The sequence below is a fragment of the Gasterosteus aculeatus genome, chromosome 9 (genome assembly GCF_964276395.1).
Source record: "Gasterosteus aculeatus chromosome 9, fGasAcu3.hap1.1, whole genome shotgun sequence".
Lineage (NCBI taxonomy): Eukaryota > Metazoa > Chordata > Actinopteri > Perciformes > Gasterosteidae > Gasterosteus > Gasterosteus aculeatus.
The window spans coordinates 1,006,442-1,029,143 of NC_135696.1; the positions used below are offsets into that span (position 1 = coordinate 1,006,442).

General features: G+C 44.5%; 1 protein-coding gene across 2 annotated transcripts; it reads right to left on the reverse strand.

The window, feature by feature from the left end:
• Positions 1–188: 188 nt before the first annotated feature.
• On the reverse strand, positions 189–21,731 carry atf7ip (activating transcription factor 7 interacting protein). Of its 2 annotated transcripts, none has more exons than XM_040186034.2 (13): positions 21,144–21,731; positions 6,837–7,375; positions 6,289–6,700; positions 5,484–5,662; positions 5,259–5,396; positions 5,076–5,147; positions 4,855–4,976; positions 3,264–3,328; positions 1,975–2,628; positions 1,707–1,808; positions 1,545–1,622; positions 1,292–1,371; positions 189–1,085 (listed from the first exon to the last, which is right to left on the reverse strand). In XM_040186034.2, the coding sequence occupies exons 2-13, from the start codon at positions 7,365–7,367 to the stop codon at positions 627–629; spliced, it is 2,892 nt and encodes a 963-aa protein (XP_040041968.2). In that variant the 5' UTR covers positions 7,368–7,375; positions 21,144–21,731; the 3' UTR covers positions 189–626. The 2 variants fall into 2 exon arrangements, with proteins under 2 accessions (XP_040041968.2, XP_040041969.2); XM_040186035.2 differs by lacking the exon at positions 21,144–21,731 and adding an exon at positions 7,470–7,874.
• Between the last annotated feature and the right edge of the window lie 971 nt (positions 21,732–22,702).

Here is a 22,702-nt window from a genome sequence, read left to right on the forward strand (position 1 = left end):
AATGTTCTTACATAGTTTGAGAAGCTATTGCACTCTGCTGCTCTCACAAGAGTACAATTTAGAAATATAAAACATGGGGCTTTTGTCAGAGTTAAGAGTGAAAAATGTGGTTCCTGCTGTGGTGGTAGATTACTAGTGTCAAAGCTATGAACGAAAGGACATTTGTCACAAAATGAATACGCCAAGACTTTTAAAAAAGACATTTTTATTGTATCTGTCAAAGTCTGGTTTCCAGACAAAACTTACAAAAGCTATCACTCAGTTTCTAGCACACATTTATACATTTCTGTGCAATTCAGATCCTCTCTCCTGATCTGGAGAAACGCAAAATACATCCAGGTCAGAGTAACAGGGGACCAACATAAATATCTGACTTGATTGAGTCAAACTAATCCAATTATATACATAACATATTGAGTCACAAAAAATACAATACGTACAGTAACAGGAGAATTCAAACCGTGTGCCGCTCTTCGATTCTCCAGCTCAGTCACAAGTCCAGTTGTTATGCAGAGATATATTTACAGATACTGTATGAGTTCAATGCACAATACTCAGTTTTCTAACACAAAAGAGTAAAGTAAACTTTTAAATGTAAAGAACTGGTTTTCCACCCCTTAAACGGTTCAGCTGGTGCTGGAATTGATCACGTTTGTGCACTGAGGTTCGCAGAAGGAGCCAAAGCGGCCGTAAATGTCTTTAGCTCGAACGGCAAAATGATAGGTGGAGCCGGACTGGAACTGGGTCAGCGTGCAGGCCATGGGCAGCGGAAGGGCGTTCACCTCCCCGATCTTCTTCCAGTGCTGCTGCGCCGCGCTGCCGCTCGAGTTGTCTTGGTGGAAGGCGTACAGGTGATAGCTGTCCACGGCGGCGCAGGTGCGGTCTGTCTCGGCGACGCACCAGGACAGCACGATGCCCGTCTGGCTCGGCACCAGCTTCAACTGAGGCTGCTGGGGAGGCGACGACCGCTCGCCCTCAGGGGGGAGTCGGGAGGGCACGGGCGCGGCGGGGAGGGGGGGCAGCACCACGCTGGAGCTCCGGGTCGGCGTACTGGTGGTAACGGGCCGGGGTTTTATCAGAGAATCCTGCATGAAGGGATGAAAAAAAGAAAAGTGTTAATGGGCTGTTCCTCCGATAAAATGGGCTGGAAATGATTACTATCAGTAATTCTTGAATAACGTAGAAAGCTCAGAGATCATCTATAATAAAAAATGGTACACAAATAACACTTAGCACTGAGCATATCAATTATGAAACTACTAAATGTGTGGGTGCAGTTCCACATCCTCACCTGGGGGGGGCGGTGGTGGATTGTCAATTGAGGATTGCTGGCGCTCTGATTGCTTTGCGGGGACGACCTTGCTGCCACACCTGAGGGCAAAGCACATGAAACAATTAGATATGTTAAACACACGTTATCAATTTAGTGGTGTTTGTTGTTTGTTTATTTTAATTTAGAACCACTTAAGAATTTGATCACAATAGAATCCAACAGGTAGAAGGACGATTTTGCAAATCCCGCCCTCAGTATAACGTGGTCTTACTGTTGGGAACGCTGATGACCGGGTGCAGCCTCTGGGTGGGGGAGGCAGCCACGACCGTTGCGCTCTTCACCCCCGTCACTGGAGAAGGCGGAGGTAGAACGTGATCAGACTACTTTGCATTATAGTGTGTGAGAGAAACAAAGCAGCGTCCTTCACGCTTACCTAGTACGTCGTCGTCGTCCTCGGTGAGGTCGATGACGGAGCCTTTGGGTCGTACTGCTGGAGCAGCTGCTTTGGAGGGAGTGGATTCTGTCGCTTGGTTGTCTGAAAAAAGAGATCATTTAAAGATGAGAAGAAAAAGAAACTCATTATCCTTTGGGACAAGTGATGGATCAGGCAGCCGATGTGCTCAGAAAGTGTCTGATATGAGAAGGACAACATTTCAAATACCGCAAAAGACAACAGCTAAGGTTATCAAAGAAGCACCCACCTGTCTTTGACGTCAGAGACGTCCCCTGTGGGGGTCCTGGAGCGGTGGAACCCGTTGCTGCGGGTCCGGAGGTTGCCGGTGACGAGGCTGATGACAGAGCTCCCGCTACGGACACGGACTGAGCCGGCGTCCTGGCCGTGGTCACGGATACCCCCGCGTTGGGCGTGGTTATCCCCCCTGCCCCGCCCTGGTACACTGCCCGGGCCAGAGTGATCTGGGCCGGCGCCATCTGGGCGGCGGAAGCCTGGAGCGTCGGAACGGTGGCGACTGCCGGCGCCAAGGCCGGCGAGGTGGTGATGGGGGGCGCCGGCTTGAGTATGAACGTCGTGGTGGAAGTGGTCTTGGCCTTGCCGAGCGAGCCAGCCGCGGACAGCGAGGACATGGGGATGTTGACCAGCGTCCCCGTCTGGCCGTTAGTCATCGACAATGGCAGCTGGATGAGAAGCGGCTGGCCCCCGGCCATCAAGTTGCCCCCACTGGCCGTCTTCAGCACCAGCGTGCCCATGGGGCTCTGCGTGGTGATGCCTGTGGCCAGGTTGGAACCAGCGTTCGAAGTGGTGCTGATCAGCTGGAGGATGGAGGCCTGTGAGACCATGGCGTTAGGCGAGGCCACGTGGGCCAGACCCGAGACCGGAGCCAGCATGGCTGGATTGGCTGGGGGGCGACAGGAGAAGTGTTTCACAGAGATGTTGTGCTCCTTCACTCCTTGTACTTAAAAGTCAGGTCAAAACCAGAAGCAGGCCAAGATACCCGGCATTACTCAAAGACTAAACATCGATAGGGCGTTGTTGTGGCGCAGGGGTAGAGGGGGTGTTGTTGTGCAAGGTTGGTGGTTCGAGTCACGGCTGCCCCATGTCCCCCCATGTTCCAAGTCCCCCAAGTCAAAGTGTCCCTGAGCACGATGTCTAACCCCTGACTGCTCCCCGGGCAAAATGTAAAAGCCAGGGGTTAAAAATGTAATGTTAGTCGCTTTGGATAAAAGCGTCAGCTGAACGACCTGTGATGTGATGATGGAGACTGTATTCAGCCACAGATTCTTTATGCCAAAGAAAAGCTATTTGACTCCAATCTAACCACGGGGACGTGGAAGACACAAGAAATGCTGCAAATCATTGTTGGTTTTGTTCTTTTCTTTGAGAAACTAACACGCAAACACATTGAGAACACCAACTTCACGTGGGAAGAACTAAGAGCACAGGTTAAAATTCTTGAGTAGAAACATTTTTGGGAGCGACATTAAAGGAAAATACAAACACAAAAGCCAGCATGAAGGAAGTCCTGCTACTTACCGAGTGCGCTGGACGAGGAAACGCTTCCGCCGATCTGCTTTAGCTCCATGGAAGTACGGACTGGCCTGTTTAGAAAGATTGCTTATACTTAAGAGCTGTTTTGATCCATTCAAGCAAGATGACTGAATGTGGAACGGGGATTTCATTTTATTCAACTTCATACATCACAGACGTCTTATTTGAACAACTTGTGGGGAGCGTCCCACACTTTATTGAAGTGATGCCAGACGTTATATCAACATGTTCATTGGTGTGGACCGTAGGAATAGTTCATAGGAGCGATACCGAGGGCAACCCTTTTCAATCTGAAATCAATTTTGAGAAACGCTGACGAAGAATCTTAATGTAAAGCTTATCTAGACAAAATGTTTTGGACGCATCGTGACAATTGTCCCAGTGTGCTTCTGTAACGGTCAAAGGGACGCAGAAATTCGGACTCCACATTCCTGAAAAAATTCCGGTCTCCTCTTCACTCGCAGTATTTCGTTGATGACGTCGCGGATCTCCCTCCAGCTGTCGCAGGACAGCTTGGGGAACCGGCGCTCGATGAATGTCCTCATTGTCCTCCTCAGGTTGCCGGGAAGCGCATCCTTCCCCGCCAGTCCGACGTAATTGACCGTGGCCACCCAGCGGCAGTAGACATCGTACGGGACGAGGTAGCGGAACAAATACGAGGCGTAGCGGTCGGGTCGGGGGTTCCCTGAGCTCCTCTTGCAGTCGTGGTACAGCCCTTTCTCCAAGTTGGGCGTGATCAGCCGCAGCTTAATGTCCGCTCGGCACTGTCCCACGTTGTATTCGGCCATCTTCTTCGCCATAGCAATGTGACTCGCCATATCCTTGTCCTCTTCCTCCTCCTTTCCCATCTTGCCCTTGACAGACAGTGCGGGAACTTTACCCTCTTGGAGCGCCTCCAGCTGCGGCTCTACCGCCTGCCGACGGAGCACGCTGTTGGGAGGAGAGGTGCAGTTTTAACCACACTCTGCACTGCCTGAGGAAACGGCTTCACATTGTAGAACGTCACAAGACTCTGGACCTGGACCCACACAGGTTTGTGTTTGTTTGTTTATTCCAAACCAGTCTTACAAAGTGTTAAGTTAAAGAACTTTGTTTTTTTTAAAGTTGATCCCGACAACCCGAACTGGGGGGACTTGGAATCTTGGCTTCCCAAACGGTTTGGATTTGGAGGATGAAGGGATTCTTTATTGTGTCCGTTAGTTTCTGAATTCAGTCTCTGGTGATTACAGGTAGCAACCGGGGACAATGTCAACTATTCTCCCTGTGAACGGCTTGGCGTGTTGTGCTGGCATCAGTCCGGTATTGTCACGTTCATACAAAGCCAAATTATATTCACACACAAAAAATACCAAAGTGTACAGACTGCTGTATGACTTAAAGATAACAGGTTTTGATTTAGACGAATTTCAATATTTTGTCAGACGGATGAAATGCTCTGGCAATCGTGAGCTTGCACAGAGGTTTTAACGCAAAAAAGAAAAAAATCCTAAAAGGACGACCTAATTTCTAAATTCAGGAGCCAACACATATGTAGCATGGCTGCCAGAGACTTTGCTTTGTGCGTGGACACACTTACCGTTGAACTTGAGGGCTGTTAGCAACAGGCACGGTCTTGGCAGCGGCGGCAGTGGCAGCAGCGGCAGTGGCAGCAGTGGCGGCAGCGGCAGTGGCAGCAGCGGCAGTGGCAGCAGCGAGGGCCTGCGGGAATCAGGGCGCCTTTAGAAACAATTTCTTCCACACCAGGTGCAAAGATTTCAGCGTGTAGCGAAGTAAAAGTAAAAAAACAACTGTTCTTACGTCCGCTTTCCGTTTGTTCTCCGACGCCTGATTGGCCTCTCCAAACTTCTTTGTGAGGCGGTTTATCTTGGCCTGCAGAATAAAGAAGGAAGAGAGGGTTTTAGATCTGGGCCTGGGGGAAGGGAATTTTGAGCAGCTTCTTACCCACACGGCTCTGAGAAGAAAGATGCAGGGGATTCTTACCTGGAGCGTGGTGACGGCCGTCTGGTGTTTAGTGGCACAGTCGATCTTGTCTACTCTGTCCTTCAGCTCTTGGAATTTTTTTTTGAAAATGGTCAGCTCCAGGACCCTCAGCCGCTCATCGACCAGCTGTTGCACAATCTGAGAAGGAGCGTGTGTGGTTAAGTAATGACACATCCACTGGCCTCCAAGCAGACGTCTGTTAGCTCAGGCTTTAGGCGCACAAACCTTTTCAAGCTTGTTGTGACTGCCGGCTTTGGCGGTAAATTTAAACTCCAGCTGGGCCTCCAGCTCCTGACAATCCACCTTGGGCCTTTTCCCCTCTCGTTTCACCGTTTGTCCGTCTTTTTCAAAACCCTCCGATAACGTGCGCTTCAGTCCCGATGTGGAGCCCTTCTCCTCCTGTGCTGCTCAGGAGACAAAGCACAGGCGCAGACTAGTACCTTGTTTGCAAGAAATCAATTGCTGCCACTGCTGAATTCTCTCCCTCAGCCTCTGCTGCGGCAGCATAAGAACGTGCCAAACAGATTTCATAAACCACACAGCTGGATGTGAATGATTCCTTGTATTTAGCTACATACTCACGTATGCAGGTCTCACTATATACTAGGCCATTTTCCATTGTCATAGAGAGCTAGCCAGCACGGCGGAATACGTCATCAATTTTACAGTAAAGTGTTTATAATACTCCGACCATTTTAGTGATTAAACTTGGAGGCTGGAAAAAGATTCCGCAGTCAAATCTTAAAGTGAGGCTTGATTTTAGTCAAAGGAAGCCACACGTCTGTGTGACATCACTCGAGCATCTCCAGACTACAAATCTACAAAACCTTGAACGAGGTAGGAAGGTCCAAACAAATAGATGTTGTTTCATTACTGCCTTAAAGGACATTTTGTGTCCCATAATTGCAAGCACGGGCTGTAATAACTTCCCATTTCGGATTTACGTTGGTTCAACTTACAGGTGTGCTTTCGTACAACATAAATGACACACCAACTATTACTGCTTTTGCTTCATTTCCTTCTGTCCTACCTGTATTAGCTGGTGGAGTAGAAGATGGCCGAGAGGGCTTTTTTGTTTGTCGAACTTCAGTCTTTTCCTTTTTGGTCGAGTCCAGCTCCATCTTTTCCTCACGGGTCGATCCTTTCTTTTCCCCCTCCTCTTCCTTTTTGACCTCTCCGGTTTCCTTTTGTTGTTTTATATCCTTAGAAGACGCCGCCGGGCGAGAGGCATCTGCAGTAGTAGATTTGGGGCAAAAAGGCTTTTCCTCTTTTATTTTGGCTGAGGAGGCTGCAGGGTTCTTGGTCTTTTTAGTGTCACTATCGGTATCCATTGGTTCTGTGCAGCCGGACGCTGGAGCGGCTACGGACAAACATGGAGTTGAACCTTTGACAGAATTCTTTGACAGTTCTACACCTGCGTCCTCCGTTGCCTTCTGGTCCTCCTGGAGAAGAACATAATTAACCATTGATTAATCAAAAGTGTTTTTTGACTGTCAATCCAAATCCACACTTAACAACATTAACTCGGTATAAAGTTGTGTGTGAAAAACCACTTCCTGTGAAATTCTGGGCATTCACCTTTTTCTTTTCCATCTTTGGGGTCACCTCAGAATCTTTTTCCTGGTTTTCCTTGAAGTCTGTTGATGCTGGCGTAACTGAGTCCTTTGATGAAGACACTGGCGAGCCTTTCCTCTCCTTCCCCTTCTCTTTCAACTCAATTTCCTCCTCATCGCCCATCTTTTTCATTTCAAAGTTCGGCGAGTGGAGTGGTGACGTGGGAGAAGTCGGATTTTCGTCCTTAGCCAGAGGACTATGCGAAGAGGGCGGGGACGGGGACAGATTGAGGGACAGGAAAGGGGCTGGCGAGGAGGGGGAAGCCACCGCGGAGTTAGAGTCCGAGGCACTGTTTTGCTCTTTGTCCCCCGCTCTTAGCTCGTCCTCTTTGTGCGTGCCGTTTAACAGAGGCGGTGTCGCCGATGCGTCCGACATACCTGGACCGGCTGTCAACAAAGCGCCGTGAAGAGTCTCCAGCTGCTGCCGGTCGCTGATCTTCATGGTTTTCCTGGCACGAAAAATCTTCTTCTTCTCCTCGCTCATGACAACTTCCATTGCTGCGCCTGCAGGGACAAAGAGAGAGCAGATGCTGTCAGAGGGCATGATGAATCTGATGGGAAATCTAGAAAGGACCTTTAGCGCTAGCTGCAAACGTACAGTGCCTCCCGCTAAAGAACCTGCCCTGGACTTTACGCCCAGCAAGGCACAGAAATGGCTGCAGGATGTCAGATCAAACACTAGAGGTCAATGTGGAGCACCATGCCCGTCCCTGTTGGTTATCTTCTAGAGGGTTCTTCACGCCCAGAGATCTGCAAACCAAACTGGTCGGTTCTCCAAAATGCCGGATTCTTTACTCAAATTTGAAAAGCTAAAATCAAACAGATCTTTACTGCCTTGATTGCACACCAACTTATCTGTCCAACAGTTACAGCAGTCAAGCTGCAGCTCAGTAAGCCAGACTTTTTTTTCATGGCACTTGAACTGCTCTGACAAACTCCACTTTCCTTAATTCCCTGATCAATCGGACTTCATGTGAACCAAAGCCCCGATCCCAGAAAACAGAAAGGACATTGAAGTTAACAGCAGCAACCAAACCTTCCTCCCATCCCCCAGCAATCCTATTGGCTCCGGCCTCAGCGAATCAGAACAGGGTGAGTAAAGGCTGTTGGCAGCATTAAAGAGGTTATGCAAAACCCTGGAGGATTTTCCTAGTACTTAGCTTTGTTTTTAGCACACATTTTACTGTTCAAGCTAGTTGTTCAATTCCATATGCAGTGACTTCATGTGTATTCATTTTTACGTGTGATAATTGAAACTCCTTTTGAAGAGAGTCACGAATTTGAATTCCATTAAAGCTGTGAGCTGCAGGAGACTTGTGCTGAGCTGCAGTAAAATTATCATTCTACATTCAGTATTAAACAATAGAATGCTGAATCTAAGCCCATGGCACCAAAGGGAGATATTTGTGGGGTTGCAACGGATTTCCTCCAACTGGAGTTACAATTATGTTGATGACAATTAAGTTTATCCACATTTGTTAACAATTCATTGACCACCCTTGCGGACACACACACACACACACTTTCTAAAACTAAAGTTGATGCACAAAAGCTGACCGGTACATTATTTGCAGGCTAAGAGAACACAATTAGAGACATGACAGTCTAACCAATCACAGGGAAAAAAATTCAAAATAGGAAATAGAGGTTTTGGCCAATACAACGAACAGAGAGAGGAACTGCTTTCCAACCCGTGTTTTGGTAAGGATGAGCTTGAGAATGCGCGACCACCAAAGGATTCATTAATCCCCGAGATCAATCAACGAGTCGACACACCTCAAGTCGAAACAAAAAGCAGACACGATGAAAGGGGGGATAACGTATGTAGTCAAATCCGTCTGTCAGTTTCAGCGCAGGACCACGAGCCAGCTATCATTTGAGTACCCTTTAAAATGTGATGTGCTGGGAGCAATAAGTTGCTTCTGTTCTCCACTGTGGCTGGTTAGCTTTACCATGTTACCACGCTGCATTCTGAGGCTGCAGCTGACAAAGCTGCTTGAACGGGTCATTTTTTAAAGCTAGCCATGTGCCTTATGCACCCTGGCAGGTTGCTGTATGTGCGGCGGGAAACCTCAATGTGTGTACAGAACCCGACTTAGTGTGGGCCCTGTAAAGCCGACACACACGCTCAACTCCTACTCCACTTCCATATGAGCAATCACGCTGCCTGCAGTGACAACAAACTCCTGAAGTAAAAAGAAAGAAAAAAAAGGAAAGCAGCATTGGAAGTCAATAAATAATAATGAATGTAAAAAGATAAGGGGCGTGGAAGTCACTGCTACATCACATTCAAATGCTCTTGCAAAAGTGCACGGGGCTCCGGACCGCCCCCCCCCCCCCCACAGCCTCGTTTACTGCGCCTGGATCCAATGGAGAAGCTCAAAATGGCCGACAGCTCTGCTCTTTGCTGCCAGGCTGAGCTCTCGGTAGCTAGCTGAACTGGATTCTGGATCAGAGGTATTAGGTTGCAGCACCACCGCCCAGCTAAAGATGAAGAAATGTCAAATAGAGAACATGCTATAGCTAATCCTCAGATCATTTTAATCGCTTTGCATGATATTTAGAATAAGGGCTTCTCTCTTAGTGAGTGCACTGCTCAACCTGACTGGGAGAAATGCAGAAACCACTATTGCACTGGTGCCACGAGTGTTCACATGCCGGGTCCGGTAATGCTGCCCAGTAAGGGCATCAAAGGCTACGTGTTCTAGAAAAAAACGATTTCGTTCAGCTAAACAGCGTAGACAGTCAGTAGATATAGACTTGCGCTCAGCGTCTCGGAAAGGCCTCTTAAACTTACATGGAGTTGTATTCCTGGGCAGAACAAAGCAATGTCTCTGCACAGGTCTGAATTTATGCTACATGGCGCCGTTTCAGGCAAGTCACTCACGTTTCCTATGACACCATTGGCTGATACATTGAAACATCAAATAAACTCTATGGGAATCGTTTTTTTCTCACAAGCAGCACTGCAATGAACCGAAGACAACAGTTTAACGTGTTTCAGTTTCAAAACACCAAAGAGCGCTTCCACAAACTCTTTTGATCATTCATTTTAGAACCTTTATGTTATTATGAGATTATATTGAGTTGTTTGCTCTATCTTTGATAACTAGGCTAATCCAACATAGGAAGGGATTTTTCACAAATGCCTCCAATAGCATAAGAGGACAGATGTCCACGGTCTCTCGCTGGGTTTTGACAAGGGCTTTCCTCCAAACTTGGGCCTTTTCTTTTTTAGAAAGAACTTTACCGCTTCACTGTTTCAACACCAGGCAACCAGTCAGGTGATACTAGTCCCTCTAACTCCAAATAAGCACTGCTCAAAGCATATGCCTTGGTCATGCCAAGCAACAAAATTTAAAATCCCATTATTTGTTGAAATTGGGAAGATGCTACCATATTTCAACAAAATGCCAATTCAAGGCAGTTTAAAAAGACAATGTGAAACTTGAAAAAGTATTTTTGGTCCGAGATACTGTACTTGAACATACATGTGGTCCGTGCAAACACATGTTGGACTCGACGGAAACAATTATTGCCCTGGTTGACAAACTCGACTGTTACAAATTAAACGGATTTGCTCATGTCCAGTTACCAATCCATTTTCAAACCTGTGTTTATCGTATCCAGCTGAGCTCGGGCTACTCCAGTTTTCAAAAACGCATTACCTCCACCCAAAAAAACACTGGAACCTATTCCTCAACACACATAACTGCATCAGTTAACCACACTAAAGTCAGCAACCGGAGTTGGGCCACTTAAGACAAAAAGAAATACTGATTCAAGCACCACACAGATGCAATACACAAACACTTCTCAAATTATGTAGTGGAAGCAATAAGATGATGTTCAAATCCTAACGCCGATAGCACACTAAGAACACCACATAACCCACCACGGGACTGTATTAAAAAATATACACTTCTATCCAAACCAAGGGCTGCACAACTAATCAAATTTTAATTAAAGTTTAATCGCAATCACAATTGGCTGCCACGATTAAATGAGCATGATCGTCAGAGATATGCCTGCTCTGCTGCATATCAAATTAGCACTTCCTCAAATAACAGTCAGCCAACCACCGGGGAGAACGAGGTGTCAAAGAAAGTTCTGTCAGCAGTGGACTCCAGTATTCGTACAAGAGCAGAGACAGACAACAGACTACACGGGTATGAAAGATAAATCAAATGTCAGGAGCTGAAGCAGAGGAGCTTGTCCCTCGAAAAGGATCGTCATTAGATGTCTGAAGTTTTTTTGACTTATGGTAGCTGATGTTAACCAAGAACAAAATCATATGCTGAGAGTGCGTTAGAGTTGTGTCTGCGCCGCAACCACCTGAAGAATCACCACAAACCACAGTACAACAAATGCATAAGGGGCAAAGCTAACGTTTCTTCACTAAATCTCCGTCAATGTCCAATGACGTCAACCCAGAAAACCACAACAGTGATAGCGTGAAATCGTATCCATTCACCTCCAAGACACTGAAATAACGGCAATCGCTTTTCATTTGGCCAAAGACATGTGTCCAACAAATACTATATAAATAAATAATATTTGTAGTTACCCCTTTATTTTGAATAAAAACTATTTATATTTTACTTGAGGTAATAAGGACCATCTATTGTGATGAAAAGATGTGTACATTGACTGGAATGTAGCACAACATAGAAGTGAAAGCAGCGTCCCGCAATTTAGTTTTGGGTAAAGGAGTGTTGATACCATTTGGTTTTATTTCCCTTTTACGAGATGCACTATGATCAGGACATGTTTGGTGCAAACATATGTACTCTAGCCAGAATGTAGCACAACAATGGAAGTGGAAGCTGTGTTCTTGTTCATTTAATTGGAAAATTGCAATACAAAGATTGTTCCTAAAATTAATGTAAAATTGTTGTGATAAATAATCGTGATCTCAATATTGATTAAATAATTGTGATGATTATTTTTCCCATAATCATGCAGACCTATCCTAACCATTGCGATCTTGTGCTAGGTGAAAAAAAGAACGAATGCTCACTTTGAGGGTTGTTAGCGCTATATTGCACAACTATGAATTTGTTGACAGTGCAATGAATGAATACGATAACAACCTCTTCCATTACCTAGGCCAAAGGTTTGCGCACAACCACAAACAAGCGATGTATGTGTGGACACTGCATGAGAGGGACCAAAAGGTCTCTCCCTATGTCGGCTACATACGTGACCATTTAAAGCAAACTCCCTGAAATTGGAAGAACGTTTTTAAATAAAAAAATACAGCACAACAAACCAGCAGACAGCAAACATGAGCTTCTTCAACTAACATCGCACTTTCTACAGGTATCAAGAGCAAATATTGACTAGTGTGTGATGGTGCAATGACACAAAGTCTGATTTAAAATGACAGGGAGAAATGCAGAACAACCTTTAGCAGCAAGGGTGGGACTGAGCCTCTCCACGTTTTTGTTGATAGAAGCAGCAGGCTGAGGCCAGCAGAAGAACATAAAAAAGGAGGGGGTCATTTGGGACTAGACCATCTCGTTACTTGCAGGGGTATGTACTAGATAGGGTGTGGCCTTCATTAGCCTATAATGGATATTAGGTGAACCCTTTGAAAGGGGAAAGTAAGGTCAAAGCTACTGACCCTGCAGTCTGCATTAATGGATAATATTAAAGAACTTATCTTTCTCTTTCTGATGATCAAGTGCATGGAACATGTAGGTATTGCAAATTTTAGCACAAATCAAAATCAAAGCTTTGGTCTGTAACATTTTAAGGTGCAGCGTGGTGATTGTGATTTCCAACCCTAGCTAGCAGCGCACAGCAGAGAGAGAGGAAGTACCCGGCACAGACTGTTGCTTAGCAACACCCATCCCCCAGCTCTAGCACAAACTAGTCCACGTGTGGAAATATACAGCCAGTCTGGACTAAACCATTACGACAATAGGGTGGGGAGCAGGGACTCTCCTTTTTAAATAAAAACCATAAGCAAAGAAGGTTATTAATTAAAAATGCCACGGACAAAACTGTTCAGCTGTTGACCTTTACTGTTAGTACATAGCAGGTTTAACAATAAAAGTATCTATGTTGTAAGATATGCTTCTGGTGCTACAATAGTTTATTCTCACTGTAGACAAACAAACAAAAGACAAAACTAGAAAACCCTGACCAAGTCATATGAAATGTGACTTGGTCACCTGAGGTTAGTATGTGCAACAAACAGCCCCTGCTGCCGCTGAGCATGTTAGCCTCAGCCAAGAACGATCCCTCCAAAGACCTGCCTGCTGTTGCCCAGAGCCTACAGAGTGTAATGTGATCCCAAAGATAGATCATGCTAAAGGCTAACAAGATGCTGCTTTTAAACGAAAGAGTCAAAACTAATAAGCAGCCGAAAGTTTGGTTATCGGGCCCTGCATTATATTTGTTGTAAACCCTTCAAATGCTAAGGTTTCTGTTGTAGATGTAGAAGGTTTCTGTTGTAGACAACAATTGAAAGCACTGTGTCAACTTGCACTTAAGACAGGACCTAGCTAGCCGCGAACAGCCAGCGCTAACTTGCACACACACAGCACAATCAACCCAAAGGCAGCTGCACCCATCCTCCCTCTGTGTCCTTCTCACATACATGCGCACACGCGCGCACACACACACCCTCTCCACCCCGTTCTCTCAGTCTCTCAAAGTCAAACACGGACTGAACCATTCCGCCATGGGGGAACGAGTGGGGGTTGGGCATTGAAAAACAAGAAGAAAAAGAATCAAGTAATCGAACAAATGGAAGTCGAAGATTTGAAAAATGAAGCCCTTTTCTCATTGTTTTGCCGGCAGTGATATACCGCTGCGTTTTTTGTTTGCCGTGATTTCTTTGAAGAACTAAATATAAGCCAAATAAACATGACTCCTATGAAACATTACTAGATGTTACTTCTCATGGTCGACCACAATGAACGCTTCAGAGGTAAAAGGTCATCACAGTAATATCTTGGTGTTGTAGATTTTTTTGTTGTTAATCATTTGGTTTTACAAGCAAGAAATTCACTTCACAGCCCCACAGACCAATGCTAGCTGCGCACAGCAAATAAAAATGAGAGCACCGCCTGACGCACCAAGCACCCTCCCCCACAGCGGGGTGAGCTGCTGTTAAATAGACTGAACCATTCCAACACGGGGGTGCTTCTTCATCAAGAGGAACAAAGAACACACACCTGAAAACTGACGTGGACATTTAAACCTCTCTAATTGAAGTTCTCACCTGCATTTATTTTCACAAAATATCTTTTAAGGTAATTTCCAGTTTTATGTTTGAGACTCAAAACAAATGCCCAGTTCAAGTAGTAGAAGTAGTAATGTACGAGTAATTAATTACAATGAGCTGCCATTAAAACCTTCTACAGTCTACATCAGAAGCTGTGAAGTGAGAGCAAATAAGACCTTGCTGTGCGTTCTTTAACCGGGTGCCTTTCTACTGCAGAAACACAAAATGGCCACCGACGCTGTGAGCAGTATGCTGAACACAACAGCAGATCCTGTAACAAACCCCGCCTCCTAAAAAATGAGCACAGCATTTACAGAAATCTCCATACCTCTTTATAGGATTAGCGGGAATCTAAAAAAAAGTATTTATTTAATTTCAATTCAATATTATCTCAGTATGATCACCTTTAAATGCTGGTTTAGAGCTGTTAAGTAACACCCTAAAGTGTAACTGAAGGGCTAACTAAACCCATAGGTTCCCAATTTTCCCACCTATTATAGTTCTGAGTTCTAGTGCCAAATTTTTTATGGACCTAGTTCTAGATAACCAAGTAAAAAAAGGGTGAACCAACATGAGGACAGAAACGGTCAGTCACAGAGAATGCCGTAGCTCTCAGAGTTAACACCAATTTGGACATTTTTTAAGGAGGCTAAACACTGAGTGGAAACAAGAAGAAAAAAAAAGATATCAACCAGTGAGAGCAGTCTGCATTCCAACATTACTGCGCGCAGTCTTCCCCTCCCCCACACCCTCGGTTCCTGCATCTGGATTCACTGAAACTCAAAATGGCCACCTGGTCTGCTGTGCGCAGCCAAGAGACAGAGCCCATCGAGGCTGCTGTATCTAGCACAACAACCCGCTCTGTCGCAGCAGCACCGCGTCACTAAAAGCCACTCGTGTGCGGAACGCTCACTGGGACATCACATTTTCATTTTAATGGGCCAACTGGAATATTTAAACGAATAAAACAAACCTAATGTCACACCTTTCTACACACAGCAGCCACTTTATGAAGCTCTGTTTAAAGCGCTTGAGAAGAGCTGAAGCCACTCATATATATAATCACATTCACATACTGTTACAATGCGGTTTGTAAAGCATCGAATCCCTATCATTAATGTAAAAAACCTGTTGTACATCAACTGTTCAGGCTGTTTCTCCAAAAACAGTGACACCAGTCTCCGCGGATATCCCCTCTCTGGGTGATTTGACCCTTAACCTCCTGGTTACTAGGGGTGATTGTATAGTCAAGGAATGCCATCATTTCCCCCCCCTGGGAAATGTAGATTACGATCATCGAGACACGTGCTAGTCACGTGGAAACCTGAAGGCCAAGGAGAGGTTCTGGTCCCCAGGTGAAGAAGTATAGGAAGTATGTTGATGGATGCATGCACTCACATGAAACTCCGTATGCACTGACCAATTCATTTAGAACCGTTGGAAGGTGGAATGAAGAGACAGTGCGGCAATTGCATCTTGATGATAGTCATTTTCAGGACTGTTAAAATGGTTGGATTTCCGAAAGAACAAGAACCTTTAGAGGCTTATAAGTGAAAATATTTTCCATATATGCTAAACCAGTGCTAAAGCGTCGACATTGCAGGCTGGATGGACCCGTAGCATAATAAACAGTAGGCGCGCACACACACAGAAACAAAGTTAACTGCCAGGCAAAGTCATTATTAATCATGCATCATGGAAGTGTAAATGCTCCCACACAATGCATTTTATATTAATCTCATTAATGGGCTGCAGAAAAATCTGAGCACATATACACGTCATCTACGACCCACTGCTGCACGTGACCAGTTAGGTTTGCTGCAAACCGCAGCTCTGTCCTGCGACTTTCCTTCATGTATGCTTATTTGTTCACCGTTTTCTACCTATCAAATGTTGAACTAGTTTAAAATACTAATGCCTACATACATTTGTCAGAAATTTGACAGCAGTAAAAGACAAACCAATTAATCCCAGAAGCCTAATACATGGTTGCATTTAGTTAAGGACAGTAAGACCACACAGTCACTCTTTCCTAAAGAGAAATGTCAACATAATGAGAACATGCCAAAAGAATACTGTGAAAAGTCATTTGAAAAATAAAATTAACCTGATCAACAAAAACGAAAAAGCACTGCTTCATAGACAGCAATGGCCCAAACATTGTACGCGTAATTTCCCTTTTTTTCTACTTCTGAATAAATGGAGACTAGCAACAGCCGGAGAAGAAGGAAAAGAGGGAAGAAAAATAGGATGGGGGTGGGGGGCAAACCAGGAGTTTTCATGTGAACGGAGCATGCACATGGTGATTATTCTTTAACCACGTGCTGCTGTGCATGTCATGGCTACAAAAAATGATAGATGTTTTTACATGACATAATAAGGAAAATCCAAGAATCCAGTTTAAAAAGAAAAACTAGGTTCCTTGGAAACATACTAATAAAAATTGTTTGTTTTAATTTCTTTAATTGCAGAACTGACATGCATTGCAGTGGCTACCTCCTACTTCCGGTAAACAACCTAAAGACAATCTTTGGAGGAACAGCTAGAAAAACCAGATCCCATCAGCTATAGCTAGCGCCACGCAGTCAGAGCTGAAGTCGTCAGCCTCACACAGAGCGCCACCACCCCTCCCCCACACCAGCAGTCGGCTCCAGTCTGGAGTTTTACAGCCAAGCATGGACCAAACCATTGCAACACACGGGGGACCTCCTTGTCGGGGGAGCGAGCTAGTGGGGTCAATGACAAATTCAAATCTCCCCAAATGTGGTGGTTAGACGTCCAGGACTCAGCTTATGTTAAAATTGAAAAAACACTGCTGCATACGTTCTCCTGACATGAGCCAAGTGGGTTTCACCATCAGTCAACAAGCTAGCTACTCGGCTCACTGCCCATCCCCCACTCCTTTCCCAGTGACAGATAGCTTGCAGTGAACCCAAAATGGCTGCTGCTGTGTACGCAGCAACAGCAGGAAACTCATCCTTTAATCATAAACACAGCTGACTTTGGCCCATACTGTATTACTCTGTTTGTTTTTAATACTGCTGCTTATCTCCCTGCTGTTTTGTTCTCTTGGGGTTTTTGATTTATTTTGATCAGCTAGGAGTGACAAACTGTACTCCTGCGTCTTGTACCGGCAATGTTAATTTCTATCAACTTATCTTACACCCCTGTGTATTATTGAATTGCCGTGTTCTGCATAACAATGAATATTTAGTTATTCAGAAAGTTATATAATAACAACTTCAATGTGACCTTAAATTCAAATAATTATCGGTTATCTGTGGCGGTCACGTAAAAAATTGTATCACGAATTAGCAACGCTACCATTGAAATTTGTATAATTGTTTCAAAAGTACCTTGATGCCCCAATCACACAGAGACGTGTCGCTACAGACCCAACGTTGGCCACATCCCTGGGTTCTTTGTCAGACGGCCATCAAAATTTCCATTTTTGGCAGCGCTACCCCACTCGCTTTGTCGAGGAAAGTTAGCATATGATTAGACATTTTTGAAGTGGCTTACAATAGCTATCTGAAAGCGGTGCTAATTTTTGTTCTGATTGAAAAAGTTCACCAAACCATTACCAATAACCATCAACAAAGTTCCAGAGAAGCACTTGCCAAATAAAGAAAACAATATGCCTGCAAACATTTAATGCACATCAAAGAGACAATGAAATCAACGTCGCTATCTACTAGCGTGCTTGCCTTTAGAACCCAGGTGACACCAACTTGGACAGTTACCTGGGCGTGACCCGATCACCAATGACCCATCGCAGCAGGAACATAAATGTGAAATGTCCAGGCAACGAGACTAGATTTTGGTATCGGAAGTGTTCTGGATCACATTTAGGCAGACTTTGATTGAATGAATTCAATGATTCAACAATTACTAACAACTAGTATCACCGTTGCCTATAGACATTGTTTGGTTGACAGAGTGCATAAGCCCCAAGACAATCGTCACCAAACACAAATCGTCAAAGGCTTAGAAATCGGTTCACAAAACATAGTATAGCTGGAAAGTATAACAAATGTTGTCATGGAACGTAATGGCAAAGCAATTAGATTACATACATCTAAGTTTGCAGTGTTTGCACAAGGTTTATGACTTTAGGGAAGCGGACGGCACACGTCCTTGTTTCACGGATTACGCACAGAAAACAGCCGTGCGCAGCAAGGAGTGAGCAATTGTAGACGTGAACGAAATTCTGAACGGATTCCTGAAATAAGCTTCCAGACTTTCAAATGGTAGGGTAGGGCAACACTCGGTTTAATCTTATTATAAACTGTCTATTTCTGAAACACTCCAGTCTTACATTTCATTTTGAGCTCAAGTAAATAGTTGGACTGTTAATATAGAGCAGCGCACGGCAAAGGAAGTCTTGGTCCAGATATCCACATCATCCCAAATAGGGATGACCCCCTTGCGTGTCCCTTGCGTGCCTTTTCACACCTCCTTGGGTCCTTGCGTGTGTCGCCTCCCGCAGCGCACCAGGCTGCGATTGGTCCACTAACTACATCCTTTACGCATGTAGCCGATACCGCCATTATTAAAACGAAGAACGTTTACAAGAGAACGGATCAGATTGAAGAGCTTTTGTCGGAAGAAATGCGTAAATATGACCGCTTATACAAGCCGTCATTGGCGGGTTGTAGAAGATGAAAAGCAGCAGTGGTGATGCAAACCAACGACTTCCACAAACAAAGACGTGACTCTCTAGGTCGTCTTCAACAAAAACACATCATACTCCACCTGTTGTTCTGGCGGTGAATTGCTCTGCAACACACGCAAGACTTTTAGAACCATGAATTGAAACGAGTGCGTCGACACAACGACGCAGACACAGAAGCATGCACCAGCCTTGAAATGTCATTAAAATTAAGCAGAAAAGTGCAGGTTTTTAGACCTGTCTTTACAAACTAATCTAATAAAGAAAAATGATTTATGTCAGTTAGGCTAAAATCTATGTTGTGAAAAATGAATCACATGATGATGGTCAACTTTCTGTTTACACATATCTTACGTTTAATGCCTACTTGTATTTACACATTATAACTTTCAATGAATAATTATAAATAAGTTATAGTAATGTAGTAATAAGTTGCACAGACAATAGATTATTAATATTACAAAATGAACTCCAATACCTGCAGTGGCATGTCCACTGATGTTAGCGCTCTTCTGGTATTAACTGGCTGATTTCTTAACAGTGAATTGGGATTATTTGATTAATAGTAGATGTTACGGAACATCTGGCAAGACAACAATGTATTCTTCAATGTTTAACAATGATCTAATGCAAGTGCCTCAGCTGAAATGAAAGGTGTCATATTACCCATTTTTAATACTTCCTAATGTGACCAAATTTAACAGTCACGTCCATGCATTACTGAGAATACAGACACAAATATGTATGGGGTCCATGGACCTAAGGAGGCAAACAAGCCAGCAGCTGCTCACTTTAATTTGGCCCCAGACCTGTCTAAACCACGACTGAGATATGTGCCACAGCAAGGCACATGAAGTCCTTTTTTTCCTCCACATGAAGGATATTTTGAGTTGCCATTTTTAAACTAAAGCCAGAAAGAACTCCAAATGGCCCTACATTACAATGCAGTATCCATTGAACATAACTAGCCCTGCAAATAGATGCAGCAGTTGTGTGATTAATAGGAAATTATCATTGGTTGTATTATATGAAGGATAATCATATTTAGCCTTCTATAATCCACAAGTAAAAAAAAAGTAGTAAGACGAGCCTTTCAAGATCAGAAAAAAACAGACAATAAATCACAACTGCACCATGTGAGCAATGCCACTGGGTAAGGTGGGGGAGGGTAATACATAATTACTTTTAACTCAAAACTGGGCGATTAAAACCTCCCTGCAGAAACAGGCTGAGGACAGAAATCCCCAAACTATGGCAGAGATTTATCATTTTATGGTTCATTGAGAAAAAATGCTGATTTTAGTCTCTTTTAGAAACTCATAGGATAGGGCACCAGGGGAAAACTGGTAACGCCTTGTATTGCCATTGACTTAAGCCACACCCACATCCTGAAAGTATGGTGCATGGAAAAACACTGGCCTGTACCACTTTAGCCCAAGAGGGGGGTTTAGTCAACCCTTTAGGTAATGCAGCAGTTTCCTATCACTTGTATATTCGGTGCTGTTGAGAGCTTCATTTTGTGTATATTTTACACTCTGACATTTCTTATCTCTGGGTATACAACTCCTCTTCAAAATGTCTTACTTATTGCCCATCCTTCAAGCTGGATGTGCCTGGTGCCTGTTTTAGGACTGCTACAACCTAATACAGTTGCTAAATAGGGAAATAACTTAATTATATTAAACTTATGCTCGGTTGCTTGTATCAGACTGTGGGAAACATAATTGTGTGTCTCGTAGTTACAGTACAGTAAACCGTGTCTACTCGTTCTTATACTCTAGAGTGTGTAAGTGAACAAGTATTATTCCACCACACCAAACTCACTGTGATGTTAGCAATGTTGAAAAAAGTTATCAAAAAGACACATTAACGTATAATTAGAAAAAATGTTGTGTTATAATTATTATTTTAATAATAATAATAATAACCTGATTTAGAAAATGTCATGAAATCAACTGACGTGATCGCAAAAGGCAGCAAAATTGCTTTCGCAAAAAAACGGCAGAACTAAGGTTAAAATTCTTTACCTTAAGTCAAAAGTAAAAAAGACACTGGCGCTGTCAAAATGCCATTACTTTATATGGTTTAATACATTGAGCTAATTGGCTTTAGGAACTAATCGGGCGCTTGCTAACATAGTTTACGCTAACAGCGCTACAATCCCAACTGTTAGCTTTGAACTTATTGTAAAAATTTGCCCCCCTTGGAAAAAACCCCTAAAATAATTGGAATTAAGATACAAAATGGTGACATTCATAATCCCGGGCTCCGACAAGAACAGTAATTATTCACCTTCAATATCAAAAGAAAGTGAGAGCTGCTAGCATGCTTATTGGCACGCTAGTTGCAATACCGCGACTCACCGACTCTTCGCGTGGCCGAAGTAATGTTCCCGCGATTTTCAGTGTCGCTCTATCGCAGACCGTCTGCGCCGCCTCCTCCTGCCGCTGTTCAATTCCTCCGCCCGCTACAGCACCTTGCTCTCCCTTTGATTAAACTCCACCGGTTTCAGCATTCACCAGAAAACGAGTGAGTTTTGCCCCAACGGCTGAGTAATTGTGCCTCCGCGGACTCGACCAACTGCCCTTTCTCTTACAAATAGACTCCTCCTACTTTCGTGGACAACAAAAAAACCCACAGAACGGTTGGTCGAAGGATTCTGCGCGTTGACCAACGATGGCTCCCGTCGCTTCTAGTTTTTTTTTTTTTTAAGAGTCGCTCTAGCGTCGCTTGTGGTGAAGTCGGTAGCTGGAGCCGGCGAGGGCGGCATGAACAGCCCCGGGACGTGACCGGTCGGTCTGTATGGACGGATGGTCTGGTAGGACGGGCGCAAGTGAGTTTATAGAGCAGCAGCCCCACTGCTTGGATGAACTGCAGCGGGGTTCCAGCGAGCTCACGGAGCCAACCGGTGGTGCGAGGGACAACGGGGAGCGGAACATTAGCATTCAGGGGGGAGGGGGAGGGGCGACGGAGTGAAAACTGCGGGGCTGAGGGGGAGGGGTCAAACGCTGGAGGAGGAGTCATCTGAACAACAGTCTGAAAAATGGTGTAAGCTTGACAACAGGCCGAGGTGTCATTGTGGTTTGTACAACATTTATAGTGTAGGTGTTGTTTTGGTTCGGAGGCTTTCTGTGTGTGTGTGTTTGTGTGTGTTCATGTAAATAACCCAGCGCGTGAGTGACCTTCAGAGGTTTGCGCTTTTTTTTACAGTGATTTTTCTATTTTTCTACATGGCACATATGAGATGAAAAGAATATCCACACCAATGTTTTAGGGAGTATAGTTATTTCAAATGTATTTCTTTCAGAATGGACTAAAACAGAATATACCCATAAAAAATGTTACACTATTTCACTGTGATTTTACGGATCCATCACAATTCAAGAAGATGAGGAACCTCCTTTTCATTCCTCACTTAACAAAAAAGAGAATCCGTTACTTTCGCGTAACGGTCATTCAATTTTAGCTCTCTTCTCACACCACACAGAGCAAACAGCCATTTTGTTGACTCCCTTCTAGAAGGTGTAGTTCTCAAGGGGGGCAGCAGAGGGCTAATCCCATTGATTGTATTATCACAAGCGTTGTAGATGTTCCTGTTCTCATGGATGCAGCCTTGCTCCTACCCTACAGTCAGTTTTCATGATAAATCCGTGTGATGTTGTAGTTGTGCTCTTCCTTACCTCTCTGCTGTGCTGTCACTCACTCGCACAAGAGGAGAGCGCTAGTCTAAAAGAGAAGAACCCTTGAGGTTCTTGTAATCTACTCGTGTGTTTAAATACAGTTAGGCTACCCCGTGACACGGTGCCTCTGCATTGACCCTGACAAATGGAATGACTTGAAGTTTATCAATAAGAGCTCTCACAGGGAACACTAAGCAGACCACCAACAAAGAATTGAATCTGCAGTAATGGATGATGAGAAA

Coding starts and splice junctions, on each gene's coding strand:
- atf7ip (XM_040186034.2), bottom strand. CDS start 7,367: ATGGAAGTTGTCATGAGCGAGGAGAAGAAGAAGATTTTTCGTGCCAGG. Junction 4,977..5,075: donor AGAACAAACGGAAAGCGGAC/GTAAGAACAGTT, acceptor TGATTCCCGCAG/GCCCTCGCTGCTGCCACTGC. Junction 1,809..1,974: donor GTCTCTGACGTCAAAGACAG/GTGGGTGCTTCT, acceptor CTCTTTTTTCAG/ACAACCAAGCGACAGAATCC.